This window comes from Coccinella septempunctata, chromosome 4 (assembly GCF_907165205.1).
Source record: "Coccinella septempunctata chromosome 4, icCocSept1.1, whole genome shotgun sequence".
Lineage (NCBI taxonomy): Eukaryota > Metazoa > Arthropoda > Insecta > Coleoptera > Coccinellidae > Coccinella > Coccinella septempunctata.
The window spans coordinates 31,209,832-31,237,390 of record NC_058192.1 but is presented as its reverse complement, the minus strand read 5'-3'; the positions used below and the strand labels follow the sequence as shown (position 1 = coordinate 31,237,390).

Genomic DNA, 27,559 nt, shown 5'->3' with positions numbered 1-27,559 from the left:
ACTTCTCCTGGCATCACCGAGGAGAGCAGACAAACGGTTGGAGCATCGGCGATGATTGTCGTAATCTTCCCTATTTCTATGACGTAGGTATCGCTGCCAAAGATTTCTTTTCGTACGGATAACACTCAGAATATACTATATGACAATAGCGTGTTGGGCGATCAATGAGCTGAACTAGGCCGGCCTCCTCAGGGGCTGAGCGAAATGATGCAGACAGGGAGCTGGATGAGGACGGCAAAGCCGGACCATTGGTCCACACGATGCCTGAGTAATTGAAGTCTCCAGTTATTATGAGGTTTCGATTAGCAAGCGAAAGAGAGATCATGAGGTCACAAAGAAGAGAATCTGAAGTGGAAGCATGGGGGCGATATATGCAACCAATTAATGCAGAAAAATTATCGGTAGTCAGCCGAAGAAACAGATTATCTATACCGGGTAAGTCATGAACATGGGCTTGAACCTTGAATGATCTCACGATCTCATGTGAGAGATATATACAAACTCCATCAAAACCAACGTTGATGTCACCATCACGACGATATATTTCGAACCCTGGAATTTTGAAACAGCAATCTGAAAAACCATCATGTAGCCAAGTTTCAGTAATGCAAATAATCTCAGGTTTCAGAAGAGAAACAGTTGCGCACAATTCATCCAGCTTATTCTTGATAGAACTCGCATTTGTGTACATGATGGTCCAGTCATGAAATGAACAGCTTAGTTTTTTCGCTGCGAAGAATCGCCCACATGGATAACAGTTGGAATGCCTCTTCGTTTCTCCACGAGATTGACGAGCCTTCAAGTTTTCTCTGCAAACAGGAGATCTGATAAGGAGTAGCATCATCAGATATAGTAACTCCGCTGAAAATAGCTGAAATTGAGATGAGCTTCTTGTTTCTCAATATCGTCCGGGCAGTAACAGGGTTCGAGAATTTAATTAACAAAGGTCGCGGTTTCTCCCCCTTCCTCTTTTCAATTCTGTTTTGCGAAATAATATGTTGTGTACCAGGAGGATCAATATGGCCTACAATATTGTGAGCTACGTCACCATCTGAGGGGTCATCGGCCGTCTCCGGCAAATTCCTGAGGATAAAGTTGTGTGATCTGCGCACTCTCTCCAAGATCTCAGACGAGTCCAGTCCAGATTGATCACTGTCATTTTCAACCTTAGCCAAAACTCTACTCGTTCTTTCCTGTAGGCCTGCGATGTCATCCCTCAAAGCACCAAATCCGTTAGATAGCGAGGAGTAATTATTTTCGCAACAGAGCAGTTGTGATTCATGTTTTTCCAGCAAAACTTTATTATGCTACTTGATTCGACAGAAGTTATGGTCGAATGGAGTTAATGTTATCCTTGATTGAAACAACATTGGTTGTGAGTGAGTCCAACTTAGCCATCAACTCCTTAAAATGACGCATTGTAAGTGGAGCATCATCAGACTCAGCCCGGCTCGCCGACGGTGTGGGGCAGCTTGATGAAGCAGAATTGGTGGGAACATTTCTTCCCCTTCGAGATCTCGAGCAATAATTGCAAATCCACTTCCTACAATCCAACGTCGTATTGGCACAAGCAAGATGGAATCTATTAGCGCACTGTGAGCATGAGACTGATTCATCGCTCAACTCTAGTGCTTTCGAATAACCGAAACAATTAGACATAAAGCAGAAAAATTTTTAGTTTGTACGATATTATAATAAACTCAACGTGTATGGATGTCTTTAGAATTAAATCGCCGTGCGCTGGTATTGAGGCACCTTTACACTAACGCTCTTTCCTGCGCGACTCTAACGCCCCCTGCCAATCGCTTGCGAAAGAATGCTAGTGTAAGGGCAAATCTTCGCCCGATTTTTGGACGTGTAAAAACTCGCGAGCAGCTAACCCGAGTGACTGAGTTTTTTTGGATTCGGGGCGTTTGTGTATTCGCGCGGGTTTCTAATTAAAGAAGTATATACGTTCAAAATTCGTGAATACATGTAGGTATGTATTAATTGATGATTATTCATATAAGTTTTTAATTTATATAGATTCAAGCTTCTGGAGTAGGGACTTAATGTATTCGGCATCCATTCTCAAATAGTTCCTGAAGTCCATAGGAAAATTTTCACGCAACTCATTCAAGAGAGGCATATGTCCATATGTAGGTACGATTTTCCATACATTCTTTCGCTCAACATCTTCTGTTTCTCTTCTTTGGAATATTCAGATACATTGCCAAGCACAAAGCCACTTTCAGTTCGCGTTTTTTATTCAATTGTTCCATTTCAAACTATGGAGTGCCGCTAAAACCGGCAACATGCCACGAGTCACGCCAACCTCTCGCTTATATTTGACACTTGCTTCAATTTTTATTTACAGAGGCTTGGTTTATGCGAAAGAAAATGAAAAAAACTTGTTGAAATTATCTAGTTTTCATGACTATATCACTAGGAATAAAAAAAACATTAGCATTCCCATTACATAAAACTGCTAAATTCGAACAATCCATCATTTACCAGTCCATTAAATTGTTCAATCATCTTCCTAATAATGTTAAATCGGCGAATCTAAATAGATATTAGAATTTAGTAAAAGAATTGCTATTGTCTAAGTGTTATTATAGCGTTAAGGATTATTTTCTTGATACTTTGTAATTCATAAATCTTGTTTTTCTCGACTCATCCTATACATTTTATACAATGTCTAAAAGGATTAATAAAGTTATGACTTTAGCCTTGCGGCTTTCACACTCCTCTCCAGAGGAAAATTCACTTATCCCAGATATCTCAGATATCAAAAGGATTAAGCTCTGTTGGAGCCCTTTCCAGGTTTTCGGGCTCGTGATGGTGGTCGGGTCCGGGTCGCTCCTCGCCTCCCTGCTGTAGGTTGGATTCCTGCTCCACCCGCACTTCCTGTCGGAGCAGACGGTGTTCTTCTGCATTCCCCATGTACTTGCATACAGTTCTCGCCGTTCTGAGCAGTACCGCCTTCTGCATGACTCTATAGATATTTTCGTCCAACTGAAGTTTCCTCAAGTTCTCTAGTAGTTTCTTCGGTATCAGGCCTGTAGATGAAATGACAATAGGGATGGTCTTGATATCTTTCAGCTTCCACTGTCTTCTGGTCTGTTCCTCGAGATCTCTGTATTTTGAAATTTTTTCAGTGTGCCTATCTTATTATTATTATTTTTTTTTTTTTTTTTTTTTTTTTCCTTCGTGTGAGGGGAAAACCCTTTATGGGCGCCCAGAGGGTCCGCACTCTAGGTAGTGTGAGACTCCGAGATCTTGTTTGGCTACTCACTAAAAACCCCTCACACTTTCGACGGAGAAGTTCTTCGTCCGGCCCTTGCAGCGTCCCTTAACAAAAGAGATGAGCTGCAAGTGGCATCTAGAGTTCATGGGATCTGATGATATGCAGTGACCCAAGCAACACCGCCTTCTGCATTCTGTGCGCTAGTATCTCGGCCCAAGATCTGCAGGCCGGAATAATCTTCAATTCTTCCACGTAGTTGGCTCTCATTCCTCCGAGACATCCTATGATCAGTACAACCATCCTAACTTTATGACCCGGGTACATCGTTCCAAGCTCGAAAACAAGATCTTTGTATTTTTGCCTTTTCTGTTCTTCCTTCATCACCATGTTGTTTTCTGCAGGGGATGAGAATTCCACGACGAACAATTCCTTCAGCTCTTTGTCCAAAAGAAGTATGTCTGGCTTTATTGCATTGATCTGCCGTGTTGTTGAGACAGGATAGTTCCAGTATATTCGAGCTTTCTCGTTCTGGACCACCGCTTCAATCTCCAGAGGCACATATGGTAGCACCGGTTCTTTGTCTATCTCATATGCCGCCCTCAGATGGAAGTAGAGAACTCGGAGTGCCGCGTTGTGTCTCTCTATATACCCCGATGGAGCATGGACTCTGCAGGCGGAAAGAATGTGCATAATCGTTTCTTGTTGACTATGGCACGCTCTGCACGTTGTTGGGGTGTCCATTTTCATGATGTTCTTTTTATACCATCTGGTATTTATTACTCCATCCTGACACGCCATCACAAATCCCTCCGTCTCTGACTTAAGGCTAGCCGACTTTAGAAAGGCGAAAGACAATTCTTCCGACAGATCTTGGTCTTTTAAACTCCTGAAAAATATGGAGTGCAGGCTCTTACTCATATGATGTTCGAGTAATGTATTCGACTGAGACTTCCGGATCAGTCTTGCTAGCCTTCTTTGGTCCGCTTGAGTGATCGGTGCTCCAGCACGCTCAGGATCGATCGACACGCCGGTTATACCGAGCTTCTCCAAGGCTCTCTGTGCAGCTCGGAATAGGAAGGCTCCGTGGTTCGCGAGTTCATGCTGAGCTACAAACTTCAGAAGCGGATCTTCACTTCTTAGGACCCTTACTGCTGTTTCCAATGTTTGTTGATAGTGTTGATATTCCAAACATTGCAATCCTCTACCCCCCTGGCTTCGGGGAAGATATATCCTCTGAATCGAGCTATTTGGGTGAAGGCTACGATTCATGTTCATCGTTTTTCTTGTTGACCTATCAAGATCGAGGAGTTCGTTCACCGTCCAGTTTACCACCCCGAAAGAGTAGGTAAGTATCGGGATGGCTAGCATATTTGTAGCTGATACTTTGTTCTTTCCTGACATATTATTATTATTATTATTATTATTATTATTATAATGAGAGATTTCAAATTGGACGCCCCAAAGCACAAGCAAGACTGCTCGGAAAGCCGTTGCGACCTCACAAGACACAAAATAGTTCACACGCGCCGCTCCATACCGCGCGAAAACACGAGTGACTGGCACTCACGATTCGATCGCACGCGAAAAAGCGTTAGTGTGAAGGTACCTTTAGGAGCACGAAATATGTACGTCGAAGCAACAATAAAGGAGTACACGACGTTAAGATCTAGCAGAGTAAAGGAAATGGAAACATTCAAAGACTCTTCTCTTTCTTGGGCCTTCAAGAAAGACTCACAGAAATAGGAGGGCCACGGATATAGGAATAAGTGATAAGAAGGATATTCTCCATGAAACAAATCAAAAACCTCGATGCACCGAATAATATCATACGTCGGCCAGCGTGATCTTCAGTTACCGTATACAAAAGCAAGTATCGCGCAGTATCTGACAAGCGGAAAAACACAAGATCTAAATCGCAATATCAACCAAAAACTAAGATTTATTCAGAAAAATATTGAAAAAACCCAATTATGGATCCTTTACCTTGGTACCTGTGCAAGATAAAAACTTCAAACGGAACTTTGTGAAACAAAGAAACTCAAAACAAGGAGCACTATCGGAATACGTCTTTTTCAAGAGCGAATCACACACAATACACAAATCACAGACATAATTGGTATGGAGATAGCGATTCCATGTCCGAGATACGTCACTTTGTGAAACACCAATTCTATCAGCTACAAACCTTTGGGAATTGCCCTCTTCAATTAGAGCCACAATTCTTACACGGTCAATCTCACTCATCACTCTACGATTCATATCGGCAGTAAAAATCGTTAAATTCATGTGCTTCTTCTAACGAAATAATTGATCTCAAAATGTAATCCCCCCAAAAAATTGTGATCATCTGTTTCTTGCAAAAAATATATGTGGATTCGGAAAGATAAACATCATTAAACAATCGATTGAAATTTATTTTGGGAGGATTTTGCATCTCTTCACAAACCTAAAAGGTTTGTGAAGAGATCATTAAACAAACCCACAAAAAATTATCGATATTGAAAAATTTCTTCATATGAAATCAAGGTGATGCAAAACTTTTGAATATATGTGTATAATATGGTTTCTGTGGGTTCAAGCATAGAAATCATAATATATATACTTACTCTAGAATGCTAATCCAGTAGTAAGAAATGCGGCGAAAAATTGACAGTTGTCGTTAAAGCGAATGCGCGACATTAGTTTATTTCAACTCGAACGTTGCCTAGACTTTCCTACCTTATGTCAGTCGAATTGTTTATTCGGTATAAATGAGAAATAAACATATTTCATTCGGTAAAAGAACTTATTTTTCGATTCATACAGGACTACTTGTCGGTATTGAACACATGCATGGATGACTAATTGTGTTTATATATTTATATATCAATACAATGATGTTGCAGGTTTCAATGAAAATATATCGGGAACTCGGAGGTAACGTGTTATAAATCCAAATCTAAATTTTCGATAGAGGTATTATTGAGTACTCATTGATTGTTTGACCAAACCGTGAATTGGCTGAAGATTGGAGTTTTATAGCGAATTCCATGGTAACAACTGGTGCTTACTAAATATTTGGAACTCACAACAAAAATTCCAGAAGATCTAAACTAAATATCACCAATGCAATTCGATATTATCGCAGATTCCATTAGATGAACGGGTACCTATGCATTGAGTGCATATTATAAACTCCGTGGAACAATTTTGAAATATCCTGATCTAGTGCAATACTACCATCAATGGAATTCGCTATCAGTGGAACTCGATAATTCATTCAAGTTTTGATTTTTTTGTTTGCATTCATTATTTTTAATATGATAGACAAGTACACAAGTACATTTCAGAAAATGTGACTTAAAACTCCTTACCTACGAGCAGATCGTGCAACAGTGAAAAATCAAATGACTGAAAGAAAACGCGTTGTTGTCCGACATACCTTCGTTACATGAATTGTCCCCTCTTCATAAGATTCGATCGACAGAATATTCAGAAACAGGGCAACGTTCTACTAGAAAATAAACTAATGATGCGCATTCGTATTAACGACCACTGTCAATTTTCGCCGCATTTCTTACTACTGGATTAGCATTCTAGAGTAATAATATATAATATGATTTCTATGGGTTCAAGTCAGAAACTATCGACAGGTTTGTAAAGCAGTTGTGTACACATATGGCCCAATTCTTTTTAATTCGAAATAGTTCTGAAAATTATTACTTCCTACTGGAATTAATCTTAGAACACAGATACATGGAATGGACATTCAGTGCTACTAAGATGTCCAAAATACTGGTGTATTCACTGATTCGATTTTGTTTTTAATTTCGTGGGGATATGGGATCAGTTTCGTTTTTCCCACTGTAGGTAGCGCTGTTTAGAATTTGACAGAGCATTGTCAATTGATATTTGAAAATAATTTGAATACTTTACTACGACTTACGAATATGTTGTATTTATAAGCGATTATTGGTGTGTGAAAATGTATTAGTTTCGAGAAAGGGATGTAGAACATTCATTTATTCAACATGTCGTTCAGTTTTCTGTATGGACAATCAAGAACTACAGCTAAGAATTCGGTGTTGTTGGAATTTGAGGCAGAACGCAGACCAAAACAGATGAACGAACATTCGGGACGGATATTGCTAAGTTTTATGGTAACTTCAGCAATATTTCAAAGAAACTGTATTGGAAATACGTAATGTGAATTGTGAACATGTATTGAGAATCAGAAATACATCCATCTATTCGAGTCTGCTCTTCAAATATTCTGCATGAGTAGATACAGTGAAAATTCCCTTTCCGTCAACTGTGTTTTATTAAAAATCATATTGAATAACCCCCCCGCACGAATTTAATTTGTCAAACGGAAATTATCTTGAAGAAGAATAGTAAATACCCCTTCGAACCCTTATTCGATAGTGTTGAAATATTGACAGATTTGTTTTTACAAAGAAAAATAAACTGTGAATCACAAATAATGATTAACAGCTGACAAAATGGACCATTTCATATTTTGCAATTGTTGATCGATATTCGATATATCAACGAAAAACAAAATAAAACGAGAGATCATTGGACTTGCTTTGGTAGAACAAGGATAGAACGAAGCAAATGACATGGTGGCGCCGCCACGAAACTGATCTCATATCCCCGATTCTCTGAAATGTTGATGCTTGCAAAAAGTGACAAGTGCACACACCAGTGTTTTAGACATCTTAAGTGCTACAAATGAATGTTTTGTAGTACACACATTCGATGTTTCTCTGTCTAGCGCGAATTTGAGGCAGTGGCGTTGTACTGAAAAATTTACATACTTTCTATCTATTCGTACTGAAAATTGATGTGACAATGATCTCCGAGACAAATGTCTTCATTGTGATTGGCGACACTAAGTAACTATCTCACTCCAGTCTTTGTAATGTTTATTTTCCATTCCATTTATCTGTGTTCAAAGGAATTAATTGATATATTGTACTTAGAGAGCATAAATAGAGACCTGAGTTGTCAGTTTTATACTTTTTTCTATTATTGGTACATTTTCCAGATTTCCTTATTTTTTATTTATACCTTTTACTACCCCTGAGTGTTTTCAAAATCTGGTGGCGCTCATTTACGATTTTTGTTTTGTTTTATAACTTACCCTTATCTTAGTCTTAGTCTTGAGCTAAGGGACCACTCAGGGAAAATATCATAATTTTTACCAGAGAAAGTAACAACCAAAACCATTGACTATCCCTGAATTCCAGCCATTGTTCGCGCCTGGAAGAAAAGTTCGATTCAAGGCGGACCACCGTAATCGAAGACGACTGGCTACCTGAAAAAATTCAAAGAGTACAAGAGGAAGATAACGACTTCAAAGTAATCCTGAGTTGGAAGAAGAGCGGTAGACGACCTACTCGGGAAGAATAATCCAGACTAAGCCAGAATATAAAGTCGTATTGGGCACAATGAAAAAAGTTGAAGATTGATGGAAGTCTTCTGAAACGTTGTTGGGAAAATGAAGATTGATCTGAGCAGAGGCTTCAGTTGATTGTGCCGAAGAGCCGAGTGACAGAAATTCGGACCAGACTACATAAGGAATCTTCAGGTAGACATTTCGGGATAACTGAGAAGTCAGGCAGCGATTTTATCGGCTGAATTGTGAGAAGGACGTTAACGATTGGTGTAGAAGATGTCCAAAGCTTGTGCTGCTGCTAACGGACCTTATGGTAAAGGAAAAGTACCAATATAACGTCGGATTCCCTATGGAACAATGTGAATTGATTTAGTTAGACGAAAGTTGATGTTTCTAAATTAATACATGAATTCAAGTAGAATATTTCAAAATAGCTATTTATGTAACAAGTACATAAATTAGGTCTTTATGGATGAGTCCAGAAGTTTATGGCAGAGCGAGCAAAGCGAGCGAGGCCAATAACTTGGGCAAGTCCATAAAGCCTAATTATGTGCGAGTTGCATACAAAGCTTTATGTTCGACTGCAATGCAGAAATTTTATTTTCTGAAATGGCTTATTACTGAAAAACATTGTATACTTTTGATTTTCTTACCTTAGTAACCAGCGACCTTAGCAACCTCAGTAAACACAGTTGTTTACTTCCTTAATTTTATGACAAACGTCATAATAATCCAAAAAGTGGATAGTGCTGGAGAAAAAGCGTAGAAAATTTAGCCGTAAGCGCCAAAGAATCTCTCTCACCCACTAAATCTAAAAGTGCTTATGAAAATATCTATGCGGCCTATAACAAGTGGTGTAAAACGAAGAAAATTGTAAAATCGTCAGAAGACAGTATTCTCGCTTACTTCAATAGTGAATTGAAAGCTCAGAAAAGTTCTTCGCTATGGACTACAAAGATGAATTGGAAAGTACTAAAATAAGTGTTGCCACCTGAATATTGGGCCAGGAAGTAGTTGATGCTAGCATCAAGAGTATTGCAGTTCGAAAACTGCGCTTCCACTTCGAGCTCGACATTCTCAGGCATGCATTTTTACAATAACAAAGAATGTGTTTCTAATATTCACTACCTCACTAATGCTTAGAATAGTAATTTTGTTTTTAGGTCGAAGTTCAATTCTTCTTCGTTGAATAAAGTGTTGTTTGCATCTTTTATATTTACTTGACAGAATGATAGTGACAGTTGAGTCCAATAAAGTGGTGTCCAATAAAGTAGTCAATTATGAACACTAAACGAATTCATGAATAAAGTGTTTATGATTCAGTCGAACATAAATGTTTTTAAGGCGATCTTATGATATAGGCATCCTAAACTTCTATTTTATTCCATTAACAATTTAAGCATTCGAAAAGGACTATCAATGCAGTCAGTTAGTCTTTTGTGTTTAAGTATGTGCAAGAGTTGATACTCTTAGGTATGTGTATGTGCCATGTGTGCGCAATCTATAGTATACAGTACAGGGATTCCAAAAAGATTGTGAAAGGGAACTGAGTTAGCATAGATGTCTTACTCTGAAAAGCATGCTTATTGCTCTCGCGCTCACACTCTCGGCTAAATAATTTTCATGTTTAGGGGATGTTTGGTCACTACTATTTATCTGACTGATGAAATATATTTTTTTATAGTTACTTCAATAACATATTTCAATATCAGACATGTGAAAATAAGTGAAGTTCATTTATTTTTTGTGTAGTTTCAAAGCGTGTGGCAAGAATTTTGGCCCATGGAATGTGACTGTCACTTATAATATAACTTCAGAATAATATTCTTCAAAACATATATAAAAATCAGCCATGTGAAAATTTCAATTCGAACTAGGTGCCTTTCAAATTCTGTTGTACATTTAAAGAGGGCACAGGTGCTATCCTGTGTCTCATTATTTCCATGTTTTCTGAATTATTAAGCTTGTGGCCTCTGCCACATATAGGTAAGAACTCAAAGTCGTTATCCGCATCAAAATGGTGGCCAATTTCCAGAATATGTTTGGCAAACAAGGAATCCTCGGAATTGTTTCTGATGCAACGTAAATGTCCTCGTTTCGAGTTTTAAAATTCCTACCAGTACGCCCCACGTACACTGCCCCACAACTGCATTTAAATTTGTACACGGCGGACCTTTCTAATGGCCGTATGCACCGTTTCATTGAACGAAGCTTAAGCTCTAAAACGACGTTTAAGCATAGATTATCTATAGGAAAAAAAAATGTTTAAGGAATTAATCCCGTTTAATGAAACGGTGCATATGGCCATAAGATGTCTACTTCATCTTTAGTATTGCTTATCAAACTTCCCAGTGTCTTCTGTGTTCCAACAGACACTTCACAATTTCCTTTTGCCAGTATATTCGCCACTTTATAGGCTATCAGTTCGCTGTAAGTTAAGGAAGAGTATCTGATTATAGTTTGGGAGGAGTTTTATTATTCCTGGGAACCTACCTACTTTTCTACAAGAAACTAACCATATATCGACAACTGATAGCGATAAAATTATTCTCCATATCCTGTAGCACAATTCGTGACCCAAATTCGGACGCAAAATATCTAGATGAATTGTGAATTTTAAAAAATTCGAGAGTCCCCTTCGTGCCATTCACTCAAGTCGATAAGGTCCATTTTCGCAAAATAGCCAAGGGATATCAGCACATCAGCTGACGTAATTAACGTAACCTATGTACCTAACTTCACTCATCAGCTGACCCAGATTTGTACTTTTATATTTCAGTTAGACCCAAAACTGCAATCATATCAACTTCTAGCCTTTCTTATTTTTATTGCCCAACAATTTTTCCCCATGCCAGTTATATACAGTGAGTTCAAAATGAGGATCTTTCAAAATTACTACATTGAGAGGTTATGTTCAGTTTCGTAAACAATTGAATTGACTTAGTTTATGAAGGAAAATATAGAAATGAAGCATCTTGAGTATGTAAAGGGTTTATGCACTCTCAGATGGGAGTTTCCAGGATTAAGTATCGGTCGACCGAAAAGTCATTCGATCTAAAGTTCATTCAATAAAAAGTTCACTGCATCGAAGGGTCAGTCGACCGAAAATAACTCCCACTTTTTCCTGATTGGTCGGAACGACTCGGAACAACTCGGAACTCGAACTCTTGTGTAAATGTGTAATCATTTATGAAGTTTGACAGAGATTATGCACATTTGTACATTATGGACATTTTATTCTGTAGTACCAAAACGGTTGTTTGTTTACCTTTATAATAATCATTTCGACGAATCCAATAGGACCAAGGATAATATGATTCCAATTAACTGAATGATGAAATGCATTGAAAGTGCTCTTCAGGATACATTCACTGATCAAACGGAAAATATTTTCCAACCTTCAATATTCTGTATTTGTTTATAGGAGGAATATAGGGCAAGAGAACCTTACTTCTCAAATGTAATAAGATTTTCAAATTAAATGAGAAATGTGATACCGATTAGTTATAATGGCATCTTAAAATATAAATTTTTCTGATGAGTCGAATAGATATCTTGTATTGGACAGAGCAATCAGAAAACTTTTAGACCTATAACATTTAATGCTGATTTTGCTCGACTCGAATACATAATATAGATTACTAGAGTAAGTACGAGCAATTATTATATTTTACAAACAAGCCATTCAAGAGATTCTCCACAAACTCTGGTTTCAGCAAGTGGATAATAAATGGAGAGGTGGAATAATGAATACCGATAGAATTATTTATATTATATTGTAACCAGTCCGGCCCTTGCGGTCGGACCTTTCGAGAACCAGAGCGGTCGCGAAAGATTCCAGAATAACCGGGAATCTACCTGAATGTTTCCGGCGCCTATATAAGCCCAGCGGAGGAGCAGGTAAGGAAGAACAAGTACAAGTACAGTGATAGTTAACAGTGCAAGCGACTAGTGGAAATAAACAAGAGTGGAAATAAATAGTAGTGTAATACTTAGTTTGTGAATTATAAGTGTATTAAGTGTAAATAAATAATTTTAATAAGTTGGACGTTTTTATTAAGCGAAGAAAACGTTACATTGGTGTCAGGTGTGCGGTTCAACATCGCTCGAATTAAATAAATAATTTTGGATATTTGGAGTTCATGCCAGTGACCACAAGACTGCAGAACGCGATGGAGACTCAAGCGGTAATGGACTTTTTGAGAAAATTAAATGAGAAAATGGACGAGAATTCTTGTAAGTTGGAAGAAAATTCTCGAAAATTGAATGAGAAAATGGACGAGAACTCTTATAAGTTAAATGAGAAAATGGACGAGAACTCTTGTAAGTTGAACGAACAAATGATCCAAATGGAAGAAAATTCTCGAAAATTGAATGAGAAAATGGACCAGATTAAGGAAAATTGTAATGATGTGGTGAGTCAACTTACAGATAAATTGGATAAGAAACTGGAAACCATAAATGAAAAATTTGAAAAAGTAGACGAGAAGTTTGATATAGTGAACGAAAAATTTGACGAAGTTTATGAAAGAGTTGATGAAAAGTTTGACGAAGTTTATGAAAGAGTTGATGAAAAGTTTGACAAAGTTCATGAAAGAGTTGACGAAAAGTTTGACAAAGTTTATGACGACGTTAATGGAAAATTGGAAGAAATGGCAGGATTAATTGAACATCATGCCAAATTGATAGATTCCTTGAAAAGAATGCCAAACAGAACAGATATTCTGGCTTCATCACCCTACAGCACAGCGAAAGCGGAAAATGACGGCGAAGGTAGTAGAATGAAGATCAAGCCTCCAACTTTTGATGGAAAAGTACCCTGGTCGACATATCAAAAACAGTTTGAAGCTGCTGCGCTGGCGAACAATTGGAACGACAACGAAAAAGCCACTGCATTAATTATAGCTCTACGAGGAGAGGCACTCAACATTCTACAGACGATCCCGGAGAGTCAACAAGCCTGTTACGAAGTTCTTACATCGAAACTTCAGATGAGATATGGCGATGCTCATCTGCAACAAGTATACCATGCACAAATAAAGAACCGAGTGCAGAAAACAGGGGAAAATCTCCAGGAGTTTGAAGCTGATGTGGCGAGATTAGTCAGGCTGGCTTATCCATCTGCTCCAGATAGCTTCCTGGAACAGCTATCAATCCAGACATTCGTGGATGGGATAAAGGATTGTGAAATACAACAAGCCCTGAGACTAGCACGCCCTAGAACCGTAGATGATGCCTTAGCCCAGGCTTTGGAAATCGAAGCAGCGAAGCAAGCGTCGCATAGGGGACACCTTCGTGTAAGACAAGAGCAAGAAACAGATCGATCTGTTGAGGAGATTGTCAGAGATAAAGTCCGCAGAATATTGCTTGCTAGGAAAAAGGATGCTGTGTGCTGGAACTGCAACAAAAGGAGGCATTTCAAGCAAAATCTTCCAGAATTTGAAAGGGCTACAGCTGGGAAAATAAAGGGAGTCGCTGTGGTAGACAATGGTTCGACCAAAACCATTGAGTGTCCCCAGAATTCGCGCCTGGAAGAAAAGATTGATTTGAGGCGGACCACCGTAATCGAAGACGACTGGCTACCTGAAGAAATTCAAAGAGCACAAGAGGAAGATAACGACTTGAAAGTAATCCTGAGTTGGAAGAAGAGCGGTAGACGACCTACTTGGGAAAAGTATCCAGACTGAGCCAGAATGTAAAGTCGTATTGGGCACAATGGGAAACGCTGAAGATTGATGGAGGTCTTCTGAAACGTTGTTGGGAAAATGAAGATGGAACTGAGCAGAGACTTCAGTTGATTGTGCCAAAGAGCCGTGTGACAGACATTCTGACCAGACTACATAACGGAACTTCAGGTGGACATTTCGGGATAACCAAGACATTGGAAAAAGTCAGGCAGCGATTTTATTGGCCAAATTGTAAGAGGGACGTTAAAGATTGGTGTAGAAGATGCAAGGTTTGCGCTGCTGCTAACGGACCTTATGGTAGAGGAAAAGCACCAATGAAGCAATATAACGTCGGATCTCTCATGGAACGAGTAGCTATCGACATCGCTGGCCCCTTTCCCGAAACAGACCATGGAAGCAAGTACATTTTGGTAGCGATGGACTATTTCACGAAATGGGTGGAAGCCTACGGTATTCCTAATCAAGAGGCAAGTACGGTAGCTGATAAATTGGTCAGAGAATTCTTCTGCAGATTTGGAATACCTCTGGAGCTGCATTGTGATGGCCGAAATTTTGAGTCGAAGTTATTCCAAGAAGTATGCAGCAAATTGGGGATTCATAAAACAAGGACTACACCTCTTCATCCACAATCAGACGGCATGGTCGAACGAATGAATCGGACCATGGGAAAACATCTGGCCAAAGTAGTTTCTGATCACCAGCGGGATTGGGATGAATATTTACATCTATTCACCATGGCATATAGATCTTCGGTTCAAGAATCTACCAAGGAAACTCCAGCCAGTATAATGTTCGGCCGAGAAATAAGGCTGCCTTGCGACTTAGAGTTTGGATGTAAGCCTGGAGAAGACGTAGCTGGGGAGGACTACGTTAGTAAATTAAGGAACAAGCTGGATTACATTCATGACAAGGTACGCAATCAAATGCAGCAAGCAAGTGACCGAATGAAAATGCGCTACGACATCAAGGCTATTGAAGGGGGATTCACCACTGGAGATCTGGTATGGCTACATAATCCACAAAGGAGGAAAGGTTTTTCACCAAAGCTGCAGAGACAGTGGGAGGGACCGTATGAAATAATCAAGAGGATAAATGATGTAGTTTACCGGATAAGGAAGCTCCCCAGAGGAAAACCAAAGGTTGTCCATTTCAACCGATTAGCCCCGTACGCGCAGGACAAAGAAGAAGTACGTCTTGTGGAAGCCCCGATGCAAGGAAGCAGCGATTACCAGAAGTTTATGGATTGTTATGGTGAGACAAGCGTTGCACGGTTCGGCGTTACACAGGAAGTACATCAAGATCTCTTTACCGTGTCTGAGGAATACTCTCTCGCTCATTGCGTAGCGGAAGACCTTCGTATGAGCAAAGGAATAGCCAGAGTATTCAGAAATAAATTTGGACGTCAGGAACAACTATTGCGACAGCAGCCAAGAATCGGAAAAGTTTTGAAATTGGAGGCTGAAGGTCGGTTCATTTATTACCTAGTCACCAAGCAACATTCCTACCAGAAGCCAACCTATCAGAATCTATGGACGGCACTGCATAGCTTGAAAGAAGACCTTCAACGCTTCGGAGTTAGGAAATTAGCTGTTCCCAAGCTCGGTTGTGGATTGGACCAGCTGAATTGGCGAGTTGTGCGAAGCATGCTGGAGGTGGTATTTCAGGGGACTGGTATACGGATCCTGGTGTGCAGTTTCAACCCAAAGCAGGCCAGGGAGTCTGGAAAAACTGTGGAGTGCTACTTCCATCAGAATGGCTACTGTGGGAATGGTGATGGGTGCAAGTTTCGCCACGGTCCTCGGAGAAATTCACTAAATCTGTTCTGGGACAGAACAGGCTTAAGGAGGGGACAGTGTAACCAGTCCGGCCCTTGCGGTCGGACCTTTCGAGAACCAGAGCGGTCGCGAAAGATTCCAGAATAACCGGGAATCTACCTGAATGTTTCCGGCGCCTATATAAGTCCAGCGGAGGAGCAGGTAAGGAAGAACAAGTACAAGTACAGTGATAGTTAACAGTGCAAGCGACTAGTGGAAATAAACAAGAGTGGAAATAAATAGTAGTGTTATACTTAGTTTGTGAATTATAAGTGTATTAAGTGTAAATAAATAATTTTAATAAGTTGGACGTTTTAATCAGCGAAGAAAACGTTACAATATATTTATAACAGTGAACTGCTGATATAATAATCTTTGCGAAGGAAAAATATTTAAAACAATGAGAATCATACCATAGGTTAATTCATTGTGTTGAAATTATTAAATAGGTTGAATTTTCGAAATGCATATTTCATTCATAAAAGCGAACAGAGTTTTGATAATACATTATAAATATCCTCCATATTCTGTGATATTAGGTATAGGGAAAAGAGGTCAATTTACTGGGTATTCAAAATAATTAATGGACATCGTCCCTGAAACTGAACGAACGCATCCGCTCCCTACAGATGTCGCTAAATGTCGACGATGCCATGGGTAATGGGTAAAAAGGATCTTGATGATCACTGAAAGTGAATGTTGTTCCCTCACCACCTCCTAACAATCTCTAACCCTTGCGAACAATAAAACGTTCACAAGGAGGTTCGTACTAACATATATGGATTCTGATTCAGTATAGGTCCGTCAACGCAGATGGAAACCGTGACCTCTGGTGGCTTAGTTGGATAGAGCACTTGACCGGTAATCAAGAGGGGCGCGGGTTCGAATCCTGCTCGGAGTGTACTTTTTCAGAATTCAATAATCGTCTGCATGCCGTAAACATATTCATTGATATTTAATTCACAGACATTAATTCCACTACTCAATTTAAAAAATTTCGGCTTATTCTGTTCAGTGGTCGGAGAATCCGCATCCGCTCCCTACAGATGTCGCTAAATGTCGACGATGCCATGGGTAATGGGTAAAAAGGATCTTGATGATCACTGAAAGTGAATGTTGTTCCCTCACCACCTCCTAACAATCTCTAACCCTTGCGAACAATAAAACGTTCACAAGGAGATTCGTACTAACATATGGATTCTGATTCAGTATAGGTCCGTCAACGCAGATGGAAACCGTGACCTCTGGTGGCTTAGTTGGGTAGAGCACTTGACCGATAATCAAGAGGGGTGCGGGTTCGAATCCTGCCCGGAGGTGTACTTTTTCAGAATTCAATAATCGTCTCCATGCCGTTAACATATTCATCAATAAAGAACATTTTGCTTCTTTAATTCACACCGATTTGAACTGTCTGTTTTGAAATTTACCAAGTAAAATGTTACTCTGATCTTACAAATCCCTTATTTCAATGATTCAATGTTCGATTTCCAAGATATTGAAATAGTGATAGGATTTGTGAAATGAAAGAACACATCTTAAAAAAAAACTATTTCAGTGAAAAACACACTGGAATATAAGACTGAATATCAATGTGAAATTTCTCAATCTCAGATTCAAAAGCAGCTATTTGTGATTCTTACTATTTTTGTATTGTAGATTTTGTAGCAAGGAAAAAGTTATAACGAGTGATAGATAAGTAATAATTCATAGCTTAGCTCTGATTTTTCGAATTTTGGAGAAGATAAATGAATGGAGCATAAGTTATTCTTGCATCTTCAGGTCTTGAAAAGCAGGATACATTTCAATCTTGAGTTTATCAGGGTGATAGGTTTTAAGTAGGAAGTTGGGTTACTAAGAATATATCGAGTGTAGCGTCTCACACCCTCATTGGAGTATTTGAATATTTTCAAGTCATCTACCAAGATTTTCTTGTCTTGAAGAGCTCAGGATAACAAAGAGCACTGGAAGCAGGTAGCAGGCATATGGATGAAATGATATATTATTCTAGTATTCTGGAAATAACATTAGAAATATCTTCTTTATGAATTGACGCCAATGGTTTATGATCTGTTTTGGCAAGAATTTTTTTACTCTAGACAGAATGATGAAATTTTTGTAGAAAAAGGATATAAGTAGGGGAGGTAGCGTATTATTTTTTTAGTGATTTGATACAGCATGAAATTCATTTTGGGAGTAGATTGATGAAAGTGAAAGTCAGTCGCCGCGCCAATGGTGGAGCTATTGGTGGCGACGTGTTGAAGTTGCCGAAAAAGAAAAATTTTCTAGTGATTTGATACCACACCATAATCCGTAATATGATTGTTCGGCTTAATCTGAATGGGAAAATAACCATCAGCTTCATGAACGATGGTGGGTTATACGTCAGCCTCGTGTATAAACTCGACCAAATTCAAGAAATAAAAGGCATTTGATACCGCATGAATTTCACAGGACCGACTGTTTATACCTCAAAACGAATGAAAATCATTGTCACCTGCATCTTCAACGGTGGAAACACCGTCAGTCAGCGCCCTAAACATGGGCGCGTTTAGCGCAACCATTGAATTAATACTTATTGGTGCAACGCAGCGTCTAATAATTGTTACTGAACATGAACTGACGGTCTTTACCAACCATGGGCGGTCCTACGGGGGGGGGGGGTAAAGGGGGTAATTACCCCCCCCAGAGCCCATAACGAATACGATTTTTTGAATTTTTCATATAAAAAAACTAAGAAAACAATATTATAATGAAATAGAAAGGAGAGATTCCTTTACAGTGCATCTCATCTTGGCTGAGACAGCCAGGTTTCTCGCTTGTTATAAGATAGAACTTTTTTGTGAAACTCAAGTTATACTAATCAGATTTTGCATAACTGTTTCCGTTTATGAGATACAGGGCGATGTTGGAAATTGATACTTTTCGTATCCCTCCTTTATCTCCGAAGTTTTGAGAAATAATGCTGAGCTGAAAACTACGTCTGATACAAAATTTTGCGTAGAATACAGTGCCGTCCTCAATTTTCTTTTTCGGGGTATGGTTTTATAAGAAATTTATTCATAATAGATGCTATGCTAGGAAATTTTGGATGGCATGGAAACATAAAAAAATAATAGGGAGTTGTCAGTCAAGAATAGTTTTCAGAAAAGTCACTCCTTGAATAGACTTATTGAAATAATTTGCTTTTTATAAGTTACGATTGTGTTGATGGATTTTAACAAAATAATATATTATAAATAAAATTTGAATTCAGCTGTTCATAACAGTACCTACCTAATAGCAGCAAATAAATAATACAAAAACTCATAATGCAAATTAGAGAGAGAAGAAATACCAATAAAATATTTATTGGTATTGATAAAAATTTTCAACATTGCATAATATTTTACTAATTAAACTTTTCAAATTGCTGTCCGTTTTGCCTAATACACAATTGACAAACCTTTTCAATACGTGGTATAAAGACTTTATACTTTATAGGTCTTTATACAATGCCTGGGTGCATTTAATATTATAAAAGGGCTGTTTTGTAATTTCTCTGTTGATGCACGAAGTTCTTCGGGACTGTTGTGTCTAAACACAATAACAATTCATAGCGATGACAGCTAGATCAGATTTGTTTTTTCTCTTCAATGCCTACTTGATTAAACAATGCTTCCAAATGTAAAGTAGCCATAATAACAACGAGGATGTTTGTATCATACATGAAATACTACTCTTAATAATCAAAAGTAATAATCCTTTTATTGAAAATTGGAAAATTCATGACTCACTAACAAAAAATCATCATTATGTGATGTTTTAGTGTTTTTTAGCATTTTTGAACATCCTACCTATATAATGTTATACATAATTTTGAAGGGAAAAAAATAACGAATTCAACGAAGTAATGAAATACAGGTTCCATTGAAAAAATATAGGTTTGTGTCGTATCTTCAAAACCATACCCCGAAAACAAAAATTGAGTACGCCACTGGATTTTAAGCAGAATTTCACAAAAAAATAGGACAGAATCGTGAAAACCGCAAGGCTCTATCTTAAATAACAAGCAAGAAACCCTAGCTGTCTCACCCAAAATAGGATGCACTGTACAATTTAAAGAAAAACAATATGGTACTGCAAAAGCTAACTAAAGATACCTACAGGGTGTTATTTGAAGTCTTAATTTGAAATTTCAATTGTTCTTTCAATTACTACCCCCCCCAGAAAATCAGTCTAGGACCGCCCTTGTTACCAACAGAATCATTTACTGGATAATAATTTACATATTTAACAAAACTGAATCACAGGATTTTCAATATGTATTATAAATTAATCAGGATCTTATAAAGGAGTCTTCACAGACTTCTGAAAGGTTCGAAAGTGGAATATTGGGCAACTTAAGAAAATGATAATTGCAGAATGTGTTTGAAGAATATACAGCCTGTCCCGAATAGGATGGGAAACATTTCAATGTGAGGATCCTAGAGGATCACGAAAAACCGTCATATGTAGTATGTAAGTGTTCCAGATTCTGATCTACAGGGTGATTTTAAAATTTGAATGGAAATTGAAACCACTCTATCTCCTGAACGGAATCACCGATGTATCCGAAATTTGGAATGAATAAAGCTTCTTGAGGTTCCAGAAAACTGTAATTAAATATCATTCGATTGGCAGGACCGTATCAGAAAAATTTGGACAGTTATTAATAGTTCGCGAAATCACCCTGTAAAATGAATTTAATGATTTCCTCGATATCCGCGTAAACTGTAAGATTCATTATTTCAATTCTCCAAATTGCATGGCTCTGTCAGGTTGCTGAGGACTTTTTTTTGTTTATAGTGACAATCATTTTTTCTCTCTTGTCGATATTTAACATCCTGTTCATCTCATAACGAAGTGAATTTGGAATCTTTATGAATTTAATCAACTGAATATACATAATTGAATGTTAATTTCAATTATTATTTGATCGATTACATCTTCTCTACGTCTTCTCAAAGTTATTAATTTAACCATTTTTATGTTTTTTCAATATGAATTAAATGTGCCCACGTGTGAATTATTTCAGAATCTTCAAACACATTTGAAATTCTTCCTAGAAATGCTCAATTAATATATCAAATCATTCATTTGTCTGCTCAGAAGTATATATTTCATTGTACTTTATAATTAACGTCGGAAATCATAAGTGCGACTAAAAATATGAAGAATGATAAGTCACCTGGTCTAGATGGCATTCCAGCGGAGATATTCAAAGCCTTGGATGAAGACATTGTCAATAGTCTCCTAACACTATTCCGCAAGATCTGGGAACAGGGAGATGTGCCACAAGATTTTAGAGACGCTTTAGTTATCAACCTCTATAAGAACAAAGGCGATACGTCGAATTGCAACAATTACAGGGGCATATCGTTGCTTAGTGTGGCCGGTAAAATTCTCTCGAAGATTATGGCTAATCGTCTGGTTCCACTCTTAGAAAAGCTATTACCTGAATCCCAGTGCGGCTTTCGACCAAATCGAGGTACGGTGGACCTAATTTTTACACTGCGACAGCTACAAGAGAAGGCCCGTGAACAACAATCAAGGATTTATACAGCCTTCATCGATTTAAGTAAGGCATTCGACTCGGTTAATCGGAGAGCGCTATGGAAAATCATGGAACGTCTTGGAGTACCCGAAAAATTCTTAGCAGTGTGTAAAAGCCTTCATACCAACAACACCGCTAGAATACAGCATAATGGCTCTACAACCGACCATTTCTCAACCAACTCCGGAATAAAACAAGGCTGCGTATTAGCGCCTTTACTGTTCAATATTTTCGCCATAGCTGTATCGATAATTGCTGATATGAGTATGCCCGTAAGAGGCGTTGGGATAAGATTCAGATTTGATGGAGGCCTGTTTAACCTGAAGCGCCTCAGAGCAAAAACCCGTACCAAGTTTATCACGGAACTTCAATATGCAGACGACTGTTCACTTATCGCTAGCAGCTCGGAGGATCTACAGATAATGTTGGACACCTATAAACATATATACGAAGCTTTAGGCCTTAGATTCAATATCGACAAAACCAAAATCCTGGTAAGTCCGCCAGAAAGCCTTCAAATCAGCCTGGAGAATGAAACTCTGGAACAGGTCGAGCAGTTCAAATACTTGGGAAGCTTCATAAATACTAGGGCTAACCTTGACACGGAAATACACAACCGTATCAATTCGGCATCACGGGCATTCTGGAAGCTAAAGGAGAGAGTGTTTCAAAATCACGACCTCAATCTGAAGACCAAGACAGCTGTTTACAAAGCAGTGGTCCTCCCAACGCTCCTCTACGGAAGCGAAAGCTGGACGCCCTACAGGCGACATATTAAACAGCTCGAACAAACGCAACAACGTCATCTAATACAGATAATGCACATCAGATGGTTCCACAAAGTTTCGAATACAGAAGTCTCGCAACGCGCGAGTTGTACAACAATTGAGACTCAAGTAACGAGGGCCCGACTCAGATGGAGCGGCCACATTCTGAGGATGCAAGACACAAGACTCCCCAAAATAGCTCTATATGGCGAATTCACTGAGGGAGCCCGGAAACCAGGAGGCCAGTACAAGCGGTTTAAGGATACACTACATCAATCCCCAAAATTAGTTAATGCCAATCATAACTGGGAACAACTAGCGTCAGACAGATCACAGTGGAGGTCTTTGGTACACAGTTATAATGGAGACTCGAGAAGGATACAGCGGCGGCCAGATCTGGTTGGTGACTATCCATGCCCTGACTGTGGAAGGATCTGCAGGTCACGGTTGGGTCTCTTCAGTCACAGGAGGGCACACAGTCGTAACTAGCCCTAAGAAATTACAAGTCTGTTCGCAATTTTTTTTTTATTTTTTTTTTTTTTGTAGATTTATTCCCGGTAACGGGATACAGCAATGAATGAATGAATGAATGAATGAATAATTAACAAAGATTTTCAGACCTCTCTAGATCTTCTCACATGAAAATGGGTATGTATCACCAGGATTAAATCCTCTCAAGTCTTTCTCATTGATAGTGAATGCTGATTTATTGTACCCCCATGCTATTTTCTTTCTTTGAATCAGTTTATTTCATTTCTCAGTCAACTCAATTACCTGCTCAATTACTCATGATTAATTGCTATTGTCGAGTTTCAGATGAATGCATCTCCAGGGTGGTCCCCGGATTCAGAAGTTTTCCTTCAGAACACGATGTGAACATCTCACGTTCATTCATCTTGCTCGATATAAATGTTAGTTCTCAGCCTCCTGCATCCCTCGAAACCAACGATTAGTGGTTATCTCAGTACTCTCGTTTTGCCCTGCTCATAATTTATTAATTGTATCTTCTGTTTTTCTGATGGGCTTTGAAATCGTGCTTACTTGAAAGCAGTACGTCTCTGTAAATGTTGTATTCAAGATAAATTTCAGCTCTCTTCTAGACCAACGTAATGTATATTAATTATACTTTTCTTGCCTTCCCAGATTAATTATAATTAATTGTTCTTCTGATTTCATTAATTAATTTTGATCTTGCAAATTCATTGTAAGATTTATTCATTTAATCATACGGCAAAGCCATTTTTACAATTACGGAAAATATTGTCCAATAGCAAGTCAATCCAAGAAAAAAAAAACAAACAAAAAGTATTCACACCCGTAACAGTTGTAACGCCCTATTCGCCAGCTATTCTTTAAAGAGAAAATAGCAAACCTACCCTGGTAGCTCCAAGCCGAAGACAAGGTTCGGTGTTATCTGGGGTGTTAGCGATAACCAGTGAAAGTCAGAACCGGATTTCACAATTTTATTCGTTGTCTCGTGGTAAGAAATACAATCGGCACAATTACTATCGTTTCGGTCGAGTGAAAATCGTAATACAATAGAATAAGAGTCTACTTTACAACACTAAGGAGGTTTTCCTCGGAATCATATACAAGTACACAAAAAGGTGGATTCGCGGAATGAAACGGACGGAAAGAAAGAAAAAGGGGGGATCCGATTTCAAACGTATCGTGGATGTTATAGACTCGTTCGCCAGCCAGAACCAAAGAACCCTGAGCGGCAAGGTAATTGGGGCTCAGTTCCAAACTACGGGACTGTAAGAAACTTACAGCACCGATAAAGAAAAAGGTTACAAGATGGGCGACCACGTGGGTTTCATCCAGTGATTTCCCCCAACGCAGAAAAAAGAAACAGGCAATATTTGCGTCGATGAAGATATGTTTATCGGTGCTGGTAGAAAAAACTCGGTTATCTCTCAATTCAGGAGGTTTTTTACGGTCCGACATCGTTTTTCAGAACTGAAAACGGAATAAAAAACTGTGCGAACTGTTCACAGTTCCGAACGATGTCGGAATCCTGAACTGAAAACCGAAATTCTTGTCAAGAATTAAAATTAAATAAAAATCATTCAAAACTAAAGAATTTTTCTAAGACGAGGTGCATTTTTCGTTAAAAAAAAATGCTACTTCGTCATACCCCTCCCACGTGCGCAGAAAAATTCAACCCACGAAGAAATAGTGGAGTGAATTTTTCAGGTTAGAAACTACCAAGTCCGGTCCGGGATTCTAATAGTAACGGCAAGACGATTGAGATCGGATTTACATTAAACAAGTTCACCTAATCTACGCCCATGTTGTGGTGCGAGCGACGGGGCCACTCCGCGTACACCGTGGTAGAAGATCTCTATGGTCCCGGTCATATTATGTCGTCGGCGCAGCACTGAGTCGTACCTGTCAGTGACCGGCTAACCTCCAATTGTCCAATTTAACCAGGTCTTTCTCGATTTCAATTTCCATAGGCTGAAGGAACGCCGGAAAATCGTGGAACCAGTGCAGAATGGCATCTCCAACGTGAGTACCAATAATCATTCACATATAAAATACCACAATTTACACCGTTTTCGGCCATACCACGCTGACAATGCCAGTTCTCGTCAGAACACTGAAGCCAAGCAGCGTCGGGTGCGGTTAGTAATTGGATGGGTGACCGCTTGGGAACACCGCGTGTTGTACGCTTTTTTTTGCTTTCCGCACTCGGTCAAATTTTACAATTATAAATGTTCGAACATTTATCCATTGACGGTTCATATCCACATATAGTAAAATGTGAGGTTTGGGCGACATGATTTTCAGTTTTCAAAAAATACCGAAGGAATGTTCGATGTAGTATCGACTATAAAAACCATAGGTCACCGTTCATATAAGAAACTTGGAATGGAATGTTCGAAAAACTTCTCAGGAAGTAGTATCGTACCTAATTCAACCTAAATCGACTATAAAAACCATAGGTCACCGTTCATATAAGAAACTTGTTCAGATTATGAAAACTCCATATATAGTAAAATGTGAGGTTCGAGCGACATTATTTTCTTATTTGTCAAAAACTAGCCATGAAATATTCAGAAAACTTCCTACGAAGAAACAAATATTTCAAAACTGTAGATAAAAGACTATTATTTTTAGCAGGTTTTCAGAAAATTACTGGGAAATCGCCGAAGCTGAAAAATTCCTATCCCGGAACATGGAATTTGGAGCTATAATTTCAAGTTCGCTGTACGAGTACGACCATATTGCCTTATGTGAGGGCCTGTCAAGTATCACTTGAAAATTATGATCTTCCAGTTTCTTCATGTTTTCCACTACTCTAGGTGAAAATAGATGTGAGTACTCTGCGGAGCATCAAAATATAAAAAAATGATGGCCAACGATGTTGAAATACTTACACAACAATCTTTGAATTGTTTTGCATCAATTGGTGAGGTAAAATTCAAACCCCACGTGTCGTTGGTCATTGGATCTTTCCAGTATACGAAACATTCGGATGCTTGACCTATCCGTGTACCTGCAAAAAATATTATATTCTTGAGATTCAATTATCGAAAGAAGAAAATAGCAATAGAGCAATTATTCATCATAGGTATAGTAGCCCCTAGGAATTCTCATTGTTGGAAAAATAATATAAATTTTTGTGGCTTGCTGAAACCTGTTCAAAGAATTCGATGCAACACGTTCGAAATATTCAATAATTTGTTCGAAATTCTAACATTATTTGAAATACTGTCAAAACCGGTTATAACGACATTGAAGGGACTGTAAAATATGGACGCTATATGCGGTAGTCGTTATAAGCAGTACTTCTTTATTTGAAAGAACATTTATATTGAACCGGTATTTTCTATATGGACCATTTTCCGAATAAAAGAATAAAAGTCGAAACGAATATTTATTTCGAAAAACAAGCAATATACATACATAATTATTTTTCAAAATAATCGGTAATTTTGGTTTGTTTATTTTTCAGCTTAGTCTCGAAAGCATTTTGCAATTTAATTTTCATTTCCCCTAAGAGATTAACATCAGAATTGAGGTTATTGAAAGCAATAAATTTCTGTAAAGTTGTCACAGCATTAATAGCCCCGCACATTGTCATCGACTCCAATGAATTCGTTCGTTTCAATCTTCGATTCTCTACCAAACTCAGCAATCAATTGAGCTAGTGGTATGTTTTCATCTCCATCTGATAGAGAGTGTATCATTCGCGCAAGTGGAATATGGTCATCGTCCCCTGTTGCTAGAGCGAGATCGCGAGATCTTTGAAACCTGCATGGGAAAAGCTGTTGGCTATGGTGGTTTGTGTAACTTCTTCCCATGCTTCTGATATCATCAGAATTGCAGGTTCTATTCAGATCATTTTTATTCATCCGATATATTCTTCTGAGTCTTCGAATTTCTCGCATAAGATCTTTTACTTCTTTAGGCGTATCACCATGTGGATGACTTGGTGCTGGTCTCTTCACTCTTCTCGTGCTGTTTTTCGTAAGCTTTCAAAATTTCTTCCAGTTTATCAACCGCACATTCCAGATCCTTTGGAGTGCTTATTGTTGGAATTTCTGTTAATTCCGATTGTATTAAATGGCTGTATTCAGCCCAATTGGTATATTATCTTATTTCCATCGGTTTTTCTCTTGGTTCTTCTCCAATTGTCAATTCCACGGGATTGTGGTTTGAGGTTCCATCTTCCAAAGTGTCAATCGAGAATTCTTAAGTTATATTTTTCGATATCGCGATATCTATTACATTTAGTACTCCTATACCAAAAGCAAGATATGTCGCTAACTCTGGTACAATCACTATGGCGTTTTGTTTTTCGGCGAAATCCTTGAGTTTTTTGCCATTTCTATTCTCTGCTCAGCTGTTCCATGATGGGGATTTACAGTTGAAATCTCCGATGCAGATTTTCGGGTTTGTCCCTTCCAATATGTTGTTTATCTCCTCTTCCAATAAATTGTTTGTTGGTCGCTTATATGCCGAGGTAATTTCGACTCTTTGACGATTTAATTCGGCAACAATCGTCACTGTTTCTGTTTCTCCTTGTGTTTCGTCGGATCTACTTTTGAAGTAGTGTTTCAGATCTGTTCTCACCAATATTGCTACTCCTCCTCCGGTGTTT

At 38.6% G+C, this 27,559-nt stretch overlaps 1 protein-coding gene, 1 non-coding gene and 1 pseudogene across 2 annotated transcripts in view; 2 read left to right on the top strand and 1 right to left on the bottom strand.

Moving 5' to 3' along the window:
• LOC123311362 overlaps positions 1–27,559 on the bottom strand; it is a 1,278,848-nt gene that overhangs the window by 1,112,411 nt on the left and 138,878 nt on the right. The window contains exon 4 of the mRNA XM_044895271.1: positions 25,833–25,951. Coding sequence (XP_044751206.1) covers positions 25,833–25,951 — 119 coding nt within the window. The remainder of the gene's footprint in view (positions 1–25,832; positions 25,952–27,559) is intronic.
• On the top strand, positions 17,352–17,426 carry Trnai-gau. Its single transcript has one exon. It is a non-coding gene; the product is annotated as a tRNA-Ile (tRNA).
• Positions 25,007–25,125, top strand: LOC123312640 (annotated as a pseudogene).